The sequence below is a fragment of the Carex rostrata genome, chromosome 33 (genome assembly GCF_964058835.1).
Source record: "Carex rostrata chromosome 33, lpCarRost1.2, whole genome shotgun sequence".
In the NCBI taxonomy this organism is placed as follows: domain Eukaryota; kingdom Viridiplantae; phylum Streptophyta; class Magnoliopsida; order Poales; family Cyperaceae; genus Carex; species Carex rostrata.
This window is the reverse complement of record NC_135950.1, coordinates 1,834,372-1,850,734: the sequence shown is the minus strand read 5'-3', so window position 1 is coordinate 1,850,734 and position 16,363 is coordinate 1,834,372. Positions and strand designations below refer to the sequence as shown.

Here is a 16,363-nt window from a genome sequence, read left to right as displayed (position 1 = left end):
ATCGATAAACTGCTCTGCTCTGCTTGTACTGCTCTGTTGCATATTACTCTATTAAAGGATTTGATTGATGTTTAATTCTCTGTGAAATGAGCTTTTATTTGACAAGTCAATGTATCCCATCCTCCTAAGTCTTAAGGCTAAGTCCAAGCTTTTATTTTATAATCTATAAATTGGGTTCAATGTGTGCGAGCCCCTGGATTCCTGGAAGATCACATAATAAAGCAAACGGGTCAATTTGATGTGTTCTATTATCAATGCAACTGGATATAGTAGAAATGAGAGACGTTTGTAAAATATTTGTGCAATTTGATGGAGATTGTACCAGTGGTTTGGTACCTGTATCCAGGAACATTGATTTTTCAAGCAGGGAAAAATCGGTGGGAAGATCCCACTTTTATCAAATATAAAAATGAACAGTCTATAGCCTTTAGGGAAATTCAATGAACTCGGTACTACTAGAGGAGTCTAGAACTCATCCTAAAGCAATGGTTAAAAAAAAAAATCTCATGATATTGATTTCACCATAATTTGAACCATTGCTCTTTGAAATTGGGAACTTTTAAGAGTATAAAATGGAAGAAAAAAACAATCAAAAGCTATTTTTTAGGATAAACAATCTTATAATGCTCTCTTCAGACTATTAACCATACCACTTCAATCTCAGTATCTTGATTACAAAATGCCAAGCAATTATAAAGGATACCTCTGTATATTACATGCTCTCTCAGCTTCTATTAGTTTACAGAAAATTATTTTATCAAAAAGTTAAAACAAACAATTCGTTGAAGGATAAAAGGGGAAAAAAAAAATCTCAAAAGGGGGTGCAATTTTAGGTCGTCTCCCCATCCCGTTGAAGACAAATATCTCAAGGGTTCTTGGTACAAAGAATAAACAGTTCAAATTACAATAATAAAATATTAAAAGAACAAAGACTGATAGCTGATTATTATGGCAAATTCACATCCTTGTACAATTTTTAATACTCTCCTAGAGCATTTCGATGACACCTGTTTCAAATATATTAACATTTTGTAGCATTGAGTTCGGCAACTTGGTGTGAGATGCCCTCAATTGCAACTTCCTCATCCTATAATAAAAACAATAACACAATCATATAATGTGTTCAACAAATGAGACATCATCACACTATAAATCATTAAGTGAACTTACGTCTAAGACAGTTTTTGCTTTGACAACCACGCAAGTAGACGCGCTGATGCTGTCACTCTTGATCAGGCAGCGGGCACTGAAGTTTGAGTTGCTCAAGCCATCAGTGACCGATGCATGGTCAGATCCCTCCCCCTGCATAAGTAGACTCTCTCGCATTACCATATCTCCATTCATTTCCACGGCATCATCTTTCACTGTCTGTACCCTCTCTCTACGAATAGTAACAAATAAAATTAAAAAAAAAAAGCCCATATAACATAGTTAGATAATTGTTGTGAAATTTTGAAATTACCTAGGCAAGGAGACGTGCTGTCGCAGAACTGGAGTAGTTGTCTTGTCACCTGATCCTTTTCCATTTCCATAGTGTTCTTCAAGATGTGCAAATTGTCTCTTGAAACGATCCACGCCACTGTGCAAAAGGACTTCAAATCAGATACATTTTACTGGATCTACTTCTTTCATATTATCTTTTATTGCAAGGATTTAATTTTACGAGTATTTAATTGTATTTATTTATTATTATTATAATTATCAGTAACCTTGGGTACATGAAGCTCAATTGTTCTCCACCACGAAGATACTCTTGTAGCATCTGAGGATGATACTCTAGTATCTGTTCAATGAGAAAGTGAGATTTTGCATCCATGACAAAAAGAAGTGTACTATGTGTATCGCAACTGAATTGATGTATGACAATGCATGGAAAAGAAAATAAATGGGCTCACAACAAAGAGCAAGTTTTCAAGGGTAAATACGAACTAATCTATAAAAGTGATTTTAGGGAAATACCTCTCGGTAAATAAGCTCTCTGACATCATCTTTGGTCAATTTCTTTCTTTCGAAATCAAATTCAAGTTTAGAAATTGGCGCAGTTGTTGGCTCACGGTCAGAATTTCCCAATCCATGGAAGTATGGATCCAATAGAGCCTAAATATAAAAGAAATTAATTCACCAAAATTTGTTTTTCTTCTAGTACAATAAAATAAAATTTGTCTTTGGTACCATGCGAACAGTTAGCAATTTCAAACTATAAAGTTAATAATGGTAGCATACAATTGCATTGCATCTCCTTTCTAACAAACAATGTCACATATTGTTCAAAATGATTAAAATATTTACCTCCCAACAAAACACAAACTACCATGATAAACTTTACGAAGCATGGACACAGAGCTTGATAATTAGTTGATATTCCCATTTTTCAGGGATACAAATGAAACTTTTTATTATAACATTAACAGATGCATGAATGAAATTTGTAAAAAGTGTCAAAAGGTGTGGTCTGTTTCTGACCTCTTCAGCACCAGGCCGGTCTTTTGGGTCAAAAGAAAGTAACCGCTCCAACAGCTTAAGTGCAAGTGGTTCTGCTTTCGGAAACTTCTGTGTGAGAGGCACTGCCGGCTTTTTTCTCATGCCCATCAGATATCTTCTTGCCTTCTCATTTCGAATCTATTACACGACAAATTATAACATTAGCTTAATAACATACACGCACATACAAGTCAGCCGGGGGATGCTTAGCCACCGATTTAAAAATTTTCAATGATATATATTGAAACTTAATGAAATTTCTTTTCTAATTTTTTTTTTATATATAGTTCAGCCCTCCTCATAAAATGTTATAAGCGTGCTTGTAGCCTAATGGTTATAATTTTATTTTGTTATTATGGAGACTTGGGTTCAAACCCAGTAACCACATATTCATCATATACATTTTACGTTTCTGCCCCCCACAATCTAAATTTTCTAGTTCTGCCCCTGTACTTGGCAGCCTCTGCCAAGGTTTCAAGAGAAAGAGAGAGAGAGAGACCCTAGAGATGGACTCAGCAGCAGGAGTGCCAAGAAGGTCGGTCATGAGGTCAAGCTGATGGACCACATTTTTACCAGGAAACAGTGGTTTCCCATTAAGCATCTCCGCAAATATGCAGCCAATGCTCCATATATCAATTGCCGGCGTATACTGTCAAAAGAGAATAAAAATATTTAAAATTTACATTATAAAGTGAACAAGTTATAAATCCACAAACTAAAAATTGTGTACCTTTGAAAAGAAAGAACCACATAGTTCTGGGGCGCGATACCACCTTGTAGCAACATAATCCTTTAAGTACATAGAAGAAATATTTCAAACCATATCACACAATTAAATTTTTTTAATGAACCACAAAATTTATATATTTTATTTTTTTAAGAAAATTACATACTGTCCAGAAAATGGCAGAGGGGGTGTCATTGAATGACACACGCGCCAACCCAAAGTCACAAATCTTTAGCTTGCAATCGGCATTAGCAAGAATGTTCTTCGGCTTCAGATCACGGTGAAAGACATTTGCTAAAGAACAAAAATTAGAGTTACTCAGACGATAGTACCAAAGCAGTTACTGGACAGTTAGTTTTATTTTTATTTTTTTTGCTTGGTGTTGATGTTTAAGGCTTATTTAAGCCAATGTTAAAAAAGATGATGCATGATGCTAGCAAATAAGTACCAGACTGGACTGGGATCCTACAGAGGGATGTGACCAGGGGCGGATTTACATGGAGCGAATTTTCAAAATTCTGTGCTATACATGATTTTTATGATGTTCTATATAGTTTAAAATGCTCCGGTACTGTAAAATTGACACCCATATTCAGCATTAAAAATTTATATGATTGACCCGTTTGTTTGACCAGAATGTGCTTGAAAACCAAAATGTACAATTGAGAAAAAAAAATTCAGATAAAAGAGAAAACTAACCAGAATGGATGTATTTGAGGCCACGTAAGAGCTGGTATAAAAAGAATTGATGGTGCTCTGGGGTTAGATCGTCGTTCGCCTTGATCACCTATATACAGATTTCACACCATTTTCTCAAACACAATTCTTTAGAAGTTCATTATTGAGCGCCTAAATACAAACAGTTTTGCAGTTTGGTCCATAAATTTTTTTAGTTCTTACATGGCCGGTAGGCCAGGTCCATAAATCTGTAAGCTTTGGTACAGGATGACAGTAAGCAATGCCAACTGATTCCTAATTATCGTAGGTACAATGCTTAGAATGAAATTAGGTACAAGAAAGAGGAAAACAAATAAAACAAAGAAAAAGAAAAGGGCAAAGAGTAACCAAAAACCAAAACTAATTAGAATGTTACAACATAAAGTGCTTGCTCTAAACAGTATTGATATGGGATTATATTTACAACCTGAACTGCAGAAAAGAAGCAAAAAGAATATATACAGTAGAAAAAGAATGAGGCTATGGTAATATGCATATTACAGATCGACTGTCTCCATTTTCAAATTACAAACAATTGATCTGAACCGTTAAATATGATCTCCATATGAAAATGTACTTGAAAACTGAATGTTACATTTTTTATAACTTGTATTCATTTTTCTTATAGGTAGAATTTTACACTTGTTATAAAAATTCTGGATCATCCGAAAGTAGGGATTTCTATCTATCTAAAAAACATACAATTCTGTCTCCAAGTACATCTTCATATGGCAATCACGTATAATGGTGCAGATCGGCTGCTTGAAATTTGAAAACAGAGATATGAATCTATAGCACGGGTGGATCCGTAATATGCATATTACCATAGCATAGATTGGGTCGTACTATGGATCAATATCTTCATTTTCAAATTACAAACAGTTGATCTGAACCGTTCAATATGATCACCATATGGAAATGTACTTGAAGACTAAATTTCATATGTTTTCGAATTATTTTAGATATGTAGAAAATCACTACTTTTGAATGGTCAAAAATGTTTAGATCAAGTGATTCTCTATCAATCTAAAAAAAATTGTAAAAAAATTGTAAAATTTGATATATAAGTAAATTTTCATATGGAGATCACTTTTAATGGTTCGGATCAACTGTTTGAAATTAAAAAAAAGAGACATGAGTTTGTATCACGGATCAATCCGTAATATCCATATTACCACATCCTCACCCATAAAAAAAATTAAAATAAATAAAAAAAACCTGATGCAAATCTGACTCCATGAGTTCAAACACCACGAAAATATCTCTGAACTCCCTGCGAGAAGGGGGTAGCATGATGTGCTTGATCTCGACTATGTCGGGGTGGCGTAGTAGCCTGAGCAACTTGATCTCACGCAAGATACGGGTTGCATCCGACACATGCTCAAACACATCGTTGATCTTTTTTATCGCCACACGCTCTCCTGTGTGCGTATCTGTGGCAGCTGCCACCACCCCGTAACTACCCTTCCCAATCACCTCATGGATCTGGTACCGGTTTGCCTCGCCGTATTCTGTAAAGAATTCTGATTCGGGTGTCACCTGATCAAAATGAGGAGGTAATATATTAAATCAAACTCAAACTGTTCCAAATCGATATATTTTTTTTTTTTTGTATTTTTGGACTCCATATATTCTGCTTTACCTATTTTTACTTTTTGACTGAGTTATTTCATTTTTATTTTCTTTGATTTTAAAATACTTTTGCTTTTAGAAGAAATCACTCATTTATCCACCCTTGTATTACAATGTCAGGAAATTAATTGGTCATGATTCATTATCTGAGAGCAATTTCTGCTAATTTCGGTGAAGAATTTTATGATAGTGCTATCTGTGGGGACAAGTAGGGGAATGTTAGGAAAGGTTGACTTTAATGGGTATAATTATAATTTAGTCCCTCCTGCTCAATTGTTTATTACATTAAATCAAAGCAGAATATTATTTAGGAAAAGAGTATTAAGAACAAGTTGATGAACCATAAACAATTTCAGATTTGGAGATGGAGATGGTTGACAAATTTGAGAGGAATAGGTATAATCTGTTGTAAGAATGAAATGGTTTGACAAACTAAATGCAACACAAAATCAAAGTAAAAGAAACTAAAACTAAATTAATTGCAGATAAGCAATTCATAAACCAAAAAATAACAAAAATACTCATCAAAAATAAGAATTTGTGAAACTTCTATTGGAGATTGACACTGGAAATGCACCTAAGAAACCAACAAAATTATCCACAAATAGGACCTGAATTATACAAAATAAACAACAATTCAAAGTTTTTCAGATAAAACCTTTTTGTAACGATCTAATGCATTAAATGTTCTTCTCCTTTGAGGAACTCTCAAGTATCCAAGCCCCGACATCCCCAACCTCTCAAAAGAAGAAAGATATTTTCCTTTTTTTTTCTTTTTCTTTTTTCGTTTCTTTGTTTTTGTAATTGTTAACTAACTGAACCAAAAACTAAACAAAAACCAACAAACAAACAAACAAACAAACAGAGCCTCTATCCATAGTAAAACAATCAAACCCAACAGAAATAAACCATAAATATATGATTAAAGTATGAGAATATATGAAAATGCAAATGCAAAACCTTCTTGAAAGTTTCAAATCCTGCCATCTTCCACCTAAAGGAAACTCGTATGAGCTTCAATCCAAGGATGCCTAATTCCTCTTCGATTTCAACAACTTCCTCTTCTTGTTTTTGCTCTCTTTCTTCCTCCTCCTCTTCTTGTTGTTCTTCGATCTCTACCTCAACGATCTCTTTCTCTCTCTTCGGTTTCTCTCTCTTCTGAGAAAACTCGCTCTGTTTACTAGAATTAGAAATGGAATTGGAATTGACACTGGAATGGGAATGAGAATGAGAGCGCTGGGGACGGGTTTCTTGGCTCAGAGCGCTGCGGACGCGTTGGGAGCGGCGACGAAACCAGCGGCGAGCGCGACCGATGATGTGGGCCCCACTGTGAGCTCCGCCACCCATATAAAGGGAAGAACTGAGAGGTTAGCCGGGGCTCTCATTGGGACTTGCCCGAATTAGCCTTTCCTCCTATATTGTCTCTCCACCTCTCTTTCTCTCTTTCTCTCTCTCTTTTTCTATGTATCTTTCTATCTTTCTCGTTCTCTCTATTGGTTTCTTTGGGAACTATTCAATGATGATCGCAAGGTTTAAGAGAAGGATGTTCTCCCTCGTGAATCGGGAATTCTCCACATCCTCTGAGGTAACATAATATTTGATTTCAGATCGACACTGTCCGATCATAGATATATCATATTGGACGGTGAAGATCTAAATTCATAATTTCTGTTACCTTAGGTAATTTGAATTCCGTCGTTTGTAGATCTTTTGAGCGTTTATTTAATGCACGTACAAGTTGAGCATGGACTCATGGTTGACTTGTGTGTATTAGTCGGATTCATGGTAAATTCTCAAATTGTATGAGGTTAACATAGTAAATCTAAATTGGGTCTCTGTTTAAACTTTTTTTTTGTATATATCTCTCACTGATCTGATCTGATTCTTTGTAAGAACTAAGAACCGGGGGGCTTCATTTTTTGTGAGTAACAATAATATTTTGTGTTTGTAAATGTTTGATATACCAGGAGGGTTTAAATGGCTTCATTTTTTGTGCATTCACCATGCCTCTATTTTTAAAAGCGTTATCATATTTAAAAATGTGTTAATAAATCAAAATTTAAATTATAAACGTCAAAATAAAACCGTTTTATGTGATCTATGTTATTTTATCTGTGTTTGTAAAAAAAAATATTACATTTTGATTTTGTTTTTATGTGAATTAATCATTTGAAAAATCAACGTTTAAAAACTACCCACATTAGTATGTTTTTACAAAATTTTGATGGCAACCAAAACAAAGTTTAAATGTCATAATATTTTACACGTGTATAGATAAAATGATGTAGATCATATCCAATAGTTTTATTTTGAGTTTTAAATTTTGAGTTTTGAGTTATTAAAGTTCTTAAAAATTGAGATATGATGGAAGCACCAAAAATAGAGGCATTTCAATCATGTATTTTGTTTGCTTTATGAACGCACACAATTATATGTAATATTTAAATGCATGCTTTTCAAGTTTTCATGTTTTGTTGTTTATCAAAAATCATAATATTTGATAAAGTATATTATTATAGATATTTTAATGCAAAATGCATCTGGGCATAATTAGAATATTTGAACAATAAGAGGATATAAATCTATAGATCTTTGATATTGATTATGAATGTATGAATTTACAAGATGTTGTTGTTTTTGTTCAAAAAAACTGGATGGACAAAAAAAAAACTTTGTAGATTCTTTTGTGCTGCTTCAATTTGTGGGTTGTTATCCAATGGAAATTAACTGATTTTGGAATCTTCGTAAATCAAATTTAAATTTATAATCTAATAATTTAATCATGCATGGGCTACATAAAACATGCATTGAAGTGAAAATGGAGCGGATAGATGATAGTGGTAAAATCATTTTTTTTTTTCGAATACGGATACAGGTCAGATATCAGATGAATATGGATTGGATCGAATATTTATAAAAAATACTAAAGTTCATAATATTTATCTAATTATAATGGTAAATAATATATTTTTTTCATAATACATATTAACATATATAGTATATATCTATTATTCAGATACGAATAATTGAAACGTAAAACTACATGGATATTCGAATATCGAATATCCACATCTAATTTTTTGAATACGGATCAAATATGGATCGGATATTATTCATATCATTTTCACCCCTATGCATTGTGCATATTAAACCTGGTGATATTTGATGCATTTTTATTAGTAGTCAAAACAAAACTCCTTAATTTTAAGATAATATGTGTAATTCATGACTTCATGTGAGACAAAATATGTGTAAGGATACAATTTCATGGCTAATGACTTAATTTTAAGTTTATTTTGATTATTTTAAAAAAAAATTCAGGCAATGAATTATTAGCCGGACTTTTTTCTTTTTAATAGCCTCCCTGCTGTTGACCTTTATCTTTTTTCATAAATTAAATCTCTTTATTAATATGATTTATTACATATTCAAAAGAAAACTACGTTCAGTTTCTTATTTTGATCGCTCCAATTGTAAGATAATAAAATAAAATAAAATCAGCAATGATGTGCAATCATGATTCTATACTTTTAGTGGAATGATTTTAAAATTGTTTTTAAATGATAATAATGAGGCGATGTGAGAACCAGTAATGCATTTCTCAAGGCACCTCTTAAAATTAAGAAGGTGATGATCGCAAGCTAGTTTTTTTTTTTTCCTCATAAATGTTTCATATCTCCAATTTTTTTCATTATGTTAATATTTACTGGGATAATTCATACATTTTATTGTCAACGTGACTTTATGTGACTTATACGTAAAAATATTAATGACCTAACATTTAAAAATTACATAATACTACGGTTCTGATAATTTTAAGTACATCAAACATGATCAACATATGATATTTTAATACAAAAAAAAAATCATATGAAAATTATAAATTAACTAATGTTATGTTGATATAGGGAAGAAGGCAAATTATCACATAAAAATACATGTGTTCCATTTTGAATTTTTTTTTTAGTACCAAGTGAAATGAAATGGTTTTTAGATAGTAACCTAATAATATTGTTTTTCTCTTAACTTTTTCTATCTCAACACATTGATAAATGAACAAATTATATTTTCTGGAGGCCTAGGGCTTTTCCTAAAGAAAAAAATAATTCAATATTTTTGGTGTGTTAGCTGTGATAATTCATCAAGGGCTTTTGGGGCTAAAGAAATGGGAGATCGTTAACAAAACAAATGGAAAATGGGTCAAACGACTCTATCTGAGTTCGGATTGAGGAGAATAGGTGCAGTGCATGCATCCTTGAGGCATTTTATTTAACGGGGCAATTTGAAGTATACCCTTCACAAATTTCGATATTATGTATTTTCCCACTAAAATTCATAATATCATATTTCTCTTTTTTTCAGCGGAAAAAAGAGAAATATATTAAAAATAATTTTAAATTCATAAAGTATATTTTTTTTATATTAAAAAAATAAAAAGATGTAGCGTGTTTAAGAGAAATGTTCAAATTAATATGTCTGTGAACAGGGGCAAATTCAGAATTTCGATTAAGGATAGACACAAAATGTTAATAAGAGTACGAAATAATTAAATTTTTAATATATAATATAATGCAAATATTATAATCAAAACATTTTTTTTATAATGTAAAAAAGAAATTAGCTAAGTGATGGTATTTATATTTAATAAATAAAGAAAAAATATCTGGCCTATCTAAAATAAGAGATGGTCAGAAATCACGAGGGACAAGTGGGCAACTAATTGACAAAAAAATAAATTTCTTGTTGAATAGTTGTGATCACTTAAGATAGAAAAATCTGACGAAACATGAGTTTAATTTTTTTTTTTTTTTTTTTTTTTTTTTTTTTTTTTTTGAGATGGACATGAGTTCAATTCCATTCCACTTAAGAACTATATTCAAATCTGTCTAGATTTATTCAAATCCGGTCCGGAGCTTTAGTTAGTCCCACAAACGAGAATCAATAAAGAATTGAGGCCTTTATATACCAAGGATCGATTTTTTTTTAAATAGAATTACTTTGAAATAATTTAATAGAACAAGCACAGACTGCTGGAATTTTCGAAAACTAGCCTCCACCGATCCTAGGAATCGGTGGAGCAAAAAAAAAACATCCTACACCGATCCCGATGATACACCGATCCCTAAGATCGGTGCAGCCCATTTATCACTGCACCATTCTCTTGCCACAGAACGTCACAGAAAATCTATATTAGACCTCCATATTACGTGATATGATGAATATATGCAACGTTCTGCGATATATGTTGAATACATCAACATATATATTTCAATGTCCTTACGGACCGAAAAGTGGTGTTTTTTCTTTTAAACAGAAATTTCTAATTTTTTTATTTTTTGTATTAAAATATTAGAAATGTTGAATATATTTCTTTGAAAATAGATGGAATACAATATAATTTGATTTATTAGAAAGACTGCAACAAATAATTCCGATCAATATTTTTCAGGTCGGATTTTTCGCGGCTGTAAGAAAAATTAATATATTTCTTTATGTGTTATTGGAAAAAAATAAAAATGCTTAGATTTTGAGTTATTGATCCCGGTTCAAAAGTCACTTCTAGGTAATCTAGAAAATATTGTGATCCATCTAGTACATTTAATTAATAAAAAATTGTTTCTATTTTGAGAATTCTTTTTGAAAAACAATCATTAAATAAATTAAAGTTTTTTGTTTATTTTCAAAAATAGATACAACTTTTTATAAATTAAATGTCCTAGAAAGATCACAATATTTTCTGAATTACATAGAAGTGACTTTTGAACCGGGATCAATAACTCAGAATCTGAGCATTTTTATTTTTTTCCAATAACACATAAAGAAATATATTAATTTTTCTTACAGCCGCGAAAAATCCGACCTGAAAAATATTGATCGGGATTATTTGTTGCAGTCTTTCTAATAAATCAAATTATATTGTATTCCATCTATTTTCAAAGAAATATATTCAACATTTCTAATATTTTAATACAAAAAATAAAAAAATTAGAAATTTATGATTTAAAAAAAAAAAAAAAAAAAAAACTACACCGATCCACAGGATCGGTGGAGGGCTATTTTGAAGCTACACCGATCCACAGGATCAGTGGAGGGATATTTAGTGTGACCTTTCGTGCAGTGTGCTGTGACAGATAAAAAATAGGCTGCACCGATCCGTAGGATCGTTGTACGATGTGTTTTTTTTGCTCCACCGATCCCTAGGATCGGTGGAGACTAGTTTTCGAAAACCCCAACAGTCTGTGCTTGTTCCGTTAAATTATTTCAAAGTAATTCTATTTTCAAAAAAAAAAATCCCAAGGATCACCTTACATAGCACGATTCGCGTGAAGAATTCTTGGAATGTGTTGCCTTTGAAGAGAAGAGCAGTTTCGGATAAGAACGGAAATGAGAAAACAAACAATCTGTATATCGCTACTGGATCAAAAGAAAAAACAGAAACCAGTGGGACCTGTGTAGGCAAATTGTTTAGTCTCTTACTAAAACTATATATATATCCTCGGAAAATTGACCAATTGAAGACTAATTAATTTTCTTAGACAAACTACTAATTTATTTATTAATAAAGAATAAAATGTGTGCTTTATAAATTTAACAGAATTTTAGTAGAAAATACAATAATTTAGATAAATTTGTGAGTTTTTGAAATTTAGAAGGATAAAAATTATATTATGAATATTAAAGGGGGAATAGGTAATTTTAAAGTTTTTAAATGATATGCATGAAAGTACCCCTTATTTTACGTTTAACTATAAATAAAAAAATTATAATTCTATAGTACAAATTCATTCTTTTGTCTTGGGTTTCCTGGCTAAAAGTTTGTTAAAAGGAAAATAGCAATATAAATTATTAAAGTATGAACACAAAGAAAAGAATAAAATATATATATATATATATATATATATATTAAGTTTGTGACTACTGCCATAGCAGTCAACTCCCAAACACAATTCCACCTTAGGTTTTAAATGGTGGTCAGAAACATTGTGCAATATCCACTTCGCCTGCCCAGGTATTTCAAGCAGGAATAGTTTCACAAAAACCATGGAAATTTTTAAATGGTGGTCAGAAACATTGTACAATTATACAATATCCACATCGATTGCCAGGTATTTCAAGCAGGAATAGCTTCACAAAAGCCATGGAAATGTATATACAAAACTATTTATATAAATAAAGAATCTAATTTGTGATGATGATACATTTTGTCATTCAACCTCTCATTATACTGGGTCCGTAAGCCCAAAATAGGACCACATTCTGAGTTGGCCCAACTAGGCCCATAAAGGCCTAATTAGGGCAAGAAACCGAAATACTAAACTTCTTATTTCTCATGATACATTAATCATTACTTGAAACGAATACCTATTTTCAACTTGCGAACATTTATAGATTTTTTGGCGAGGCACATTTGTTGATGAACCAACAAAACAATCTCACCTATTTTGTCATCACACAAAAAAAGAAAAATATATGTTTGAAAGATTGGTCTCAAAGGAAAGAAAACAATCCAGATACAATTATCCATGCTTTATAAAAGAAATTGCCGAAGCAACGAGACAAACATTCCAGATACAATTATCCATGCTTTATAAAAGAAATTGCCGAAGCAACGAGACCTCTACCTAGGGTAGATATAAAGCAGAATCAAACTAGCAAATCTTCAACATAGTAGGCTTAGAAATCCACAAAAACACATGAATGGTAAAAACAACATAACAAACAGAAACACACATTACTTATACTGAGCAAGCAACAACGGATAAGTTTAGTAATCATCACCATCATCAGCTTCTTCATCATCAGCAGCCTCAGCACCAACCTCTTCATAATCCTTCTCTAGTGCCGCCAGATCCTCACGGGCCTCTGAAAACTCACCCTCCTCCATGCCCTCACCCACATACCAGTGCACAAAAGCCCTCTTTGCATACATCAGATCAAATTTGTGGTCAATGCGGGAGAAGACCTCAGCCACACTGGTAGAGTTTGATATCATGCAAACAGCCCTCTGCACCTTGGCCAAGTCGCCACCTGGCACGACAGTTGGAGGCTGATAGTTGATACCACACTTGAACCCAGTTGGGCACCAATCAACAAACTGAATGGTGCGCTTGGTTTTGATAATGGAAACAGCAGCATTGACATCCTTTGGTACAACATCACCACGGTACATGAGGCAACAAGCCATGTACTTGCCATGGCGTGGATCACACTTGGCCATCATGGATGAAGGCTCAAAAGCACTGTTAGTGATCTCAGCAACAGAGAGTTGCTCATGATACGCCTTCTCAGCAGATATCACAGGGGCATAAGAGGAAAGCATGAAGTGAATACGGGGGTACGGGACAAGGTTGGTCTGGAACTCTGTCACATCCACGTTCAAGGCACCATCAAACCTCAGAGATGTAGTGAGAGACGAAATCACCTGAGAAACAAGACGGTTAAGGTTGGTGTAAGTGGGGCGCTCAATGTCAAGGGAGCGGCGGCAGATGTCATAAATGGCTTCATTATCTAGAAGCACAGAGACATCAGTGTGCTCAAGAAGAGAATGGGTGGAGAGAACACTGTTGTAAGGCTCAACAACAGAGGTAGAAACTTGAGGAGAAGGGTAAACAGTGAACCCTAGCTTGGATTTCTTGCCATAATCAACAGAGAGACGTTCGAGGAGGAGAGATCCAAGACCAGATCCGGTACCTCCACCAACTGCATTGAATACAAGGAAACCCTGGAGACCAGTACAGTTGTCAGCCAGCTTGCGAATGCGATCCAGACACAGATCCACAATTTCCTTGCCAATTGTGTAGTGACCACGAGCAAAGTTGTTAGCAGCATCTTCCTTGCCACTGATGAGTTGCTCTGGGTGGAATAGTTGACGGTATGCACCAGTTCTGATCTCATCAATCACTGTTGGCTCCAGATCTAGAAAGATAGCACGAGGTACGTACTTCCTCGCACCAGTCTCACTGAAGAAGGTGTTGAACGCATCATCACCTCCTCCAACAGTCTTGTCACCTGGCATTTGCCCATCAGGCTGTACAACAGTAGATTCAATTAGTAAAATGACAAGCATTTGAAAAATAATACAGATCTGTTACATTCACTGTGTAAAATCGTCATAAAACACACAGATCTATCCTATTGCCTCTATAAATTACAAAAATCGGGAGAATAATCAGATCAAAAGTATACCTGGATGCCATGCTCTAGGCAGTAAAGTTCCCAACAGGCATTTCCGACCTGGATACCGGCCTGACCGATGTGGATGGAGATGCACTCTCTCATTGTCGAATCGAAAATTTGTCAAGAAATCGAGCGAATTAAAAGATTTTAGAGGAGGAAGAGAGAAGGAGAGAGCGAAAGCGGCGTATACAAAGACGCCCTTTGAGTGGTTGTGTGAGAGAGAGTGAGTTGTCGAGTGGAGACCTAGCCATTTTATAGACCTAAACGAAAGGGCAAGTTGGAATGGACGGTTGAGGATCAACGGATTTTCAAATGGACGGTGAGGAGATGTAAGGGGTAACGGAATTTTATCTGTAATATTAGCTGTAATCCACTACTGCACAACGGCGAGCAGGATCCAACGGTTCGTACGAACACATTCGGCCTTTCAATTCAAAAAAATTCAAAATTCAAATTTTGGTTGAGAGGTGGTTTAATTTTTTTAGTTTTACTTAAGGCAGTCTAAGTTATCTAAATTTGGTTGAGGCTTGAAGCTTGAAGCTTGAAGTTATGTCATGTTTTAAATTATTTTTTATTTAGTTATATTTTGGTGAGTTAAAAGTATAATTTGATTTTTTCTTACGTCTATTAATGCAGTAAATTTAATAGAAAAATTGTGTAGGTATTATATATTTTTTGGCTTATTTTGTCCATCAAAACAAATAATCTGAAATAATTATGGTTCTTATTATGCAAAACATAATAGATAATACAAGTTCAAACAAACTTTTATAGTACCAGTTAAATTGCAGTTGAAATACAGTATTACAAAATTACAAGTTACGTGATGTTTAAACTATTTCTAAACAATATTTAGTTTTCAAACATAACATAACTAAATAAAAATATAAAGTCTTACATGATTTATTTAGTTTTGAGGAAAGTGTTACATAATTTATAATTGTTAATAAGTTCATAAATAATGTCAAAATAAAATAAGATCTTACATAATATTATCGGATCAACAATAGGAGTTTTATAAAAAAAAAATGGTATTATTGGGTCGACAACTAAAGATTTAGATCTATTGACAGACTTTAGCTTGGGTCCGATGGTCATTGGATCCAAAGTGGTTCCAATTGGTTCGCTCACCATCAGATCTGTTTTAGGATTCGTGCGCACGAATTTTAAAGCATACGCAAAAGTGCGGGCACGAATCTTAAAGCAAAACCGATGGTGAGCGAACCCATTGAAACCACTTTGAATCCAATAGTCATCGAACCCAAGCTGTTCTCCTATCGACATACTAAACTTTATTTTACATGGAAGGGTGATTTAATTTTGGAGGGATAGGGCCGAATTAACTCATATTTGATGGAATAATGGAGACCTAAATTTCTTATTTATTGTTTAGGTCTCAACCAAACATAGTCAGACAATGGAGCGTGTCTTGTTTGCAAGGATTTTGACTGAAATTCTTTTATGCACCATCTTAATATTTCAAACTTCTGATTAAGTGATCGATTTTTCTAGAAATTCATTAACTATCATCGACGCAGATTTATTTGTGTAGAACTAGTGGTTTGCTAACGGGTTACCTGTGACCCGTTCCGGGTAACCCGTTAGGGGTAACGGGTAGGGCGGGTACAC

At 33.5% G+C, this 16,363-nt stretch overlaps 2 protein-coding genes across 2 annotated transcripts; both read right to left on the bottom strand.

Annotated features, from left to right (window-relative positions):
* Window positions 1-809: 809 nt before the first annotated feature.
* LOC144548526 (mitogen-activated protein kinase 16-like) lies at window positions 810-7,075 on the bottom strand. The gene is made up of 12 exons (XM_078297216.1): window positions 6,518-7,075; window positions 5,144-5,464; window positions 3,908-3,995; window positions 3,375-3,502; window positions 3,212-3,271; window positions 2,981-3,130; window positions 2,464-2,619; window positions 1,960-2,097; window positions 1,710-1,783; window positions 1,463-1,579; window positions 1,171-1,381; window positions 810-1,087 (listed from the first exon to the last, which is right to left on the bottom strand). Exons 1-12 carry the CDS (start codon window positions 6,902-6,904, stop codon window positions 1,022-1,024), a joined length of 1,896 nt encoding a protein of 631 aa, XP_078153342.1. The 5' UTR covers window positions 6,905-7,075; the 3' UTR covers window positions 810-1,021.
* A 6,051-nt stretch (window positions 7,076-13,126) lies between these two features.
* On the bottom strand, window positions 13,127-14,964 carry LOC144548525 (tubulin alpha chain-like). The gene is made up of 2 exons (XM_078297215.1): window positions 14,744-14,964; window positions 13,127-14,585 (listed from the first exon to the last, which is right to left on the bottom strand). The coding sequence occupies exons 1-2, from the start codon at window positions 14,834-14,836 to the stop codon at window positions 13,323-13,325; spliced, it is 1,356 nt and encodes a 451-aa protein (XP_078153341.1). The 5' UTR covers window positions 14,837-14,964; the 3' UTR covers window positions 13,127-13,322.
* Window positions 14,965-16,363: the final 1,399 nt, after the last annotated feature.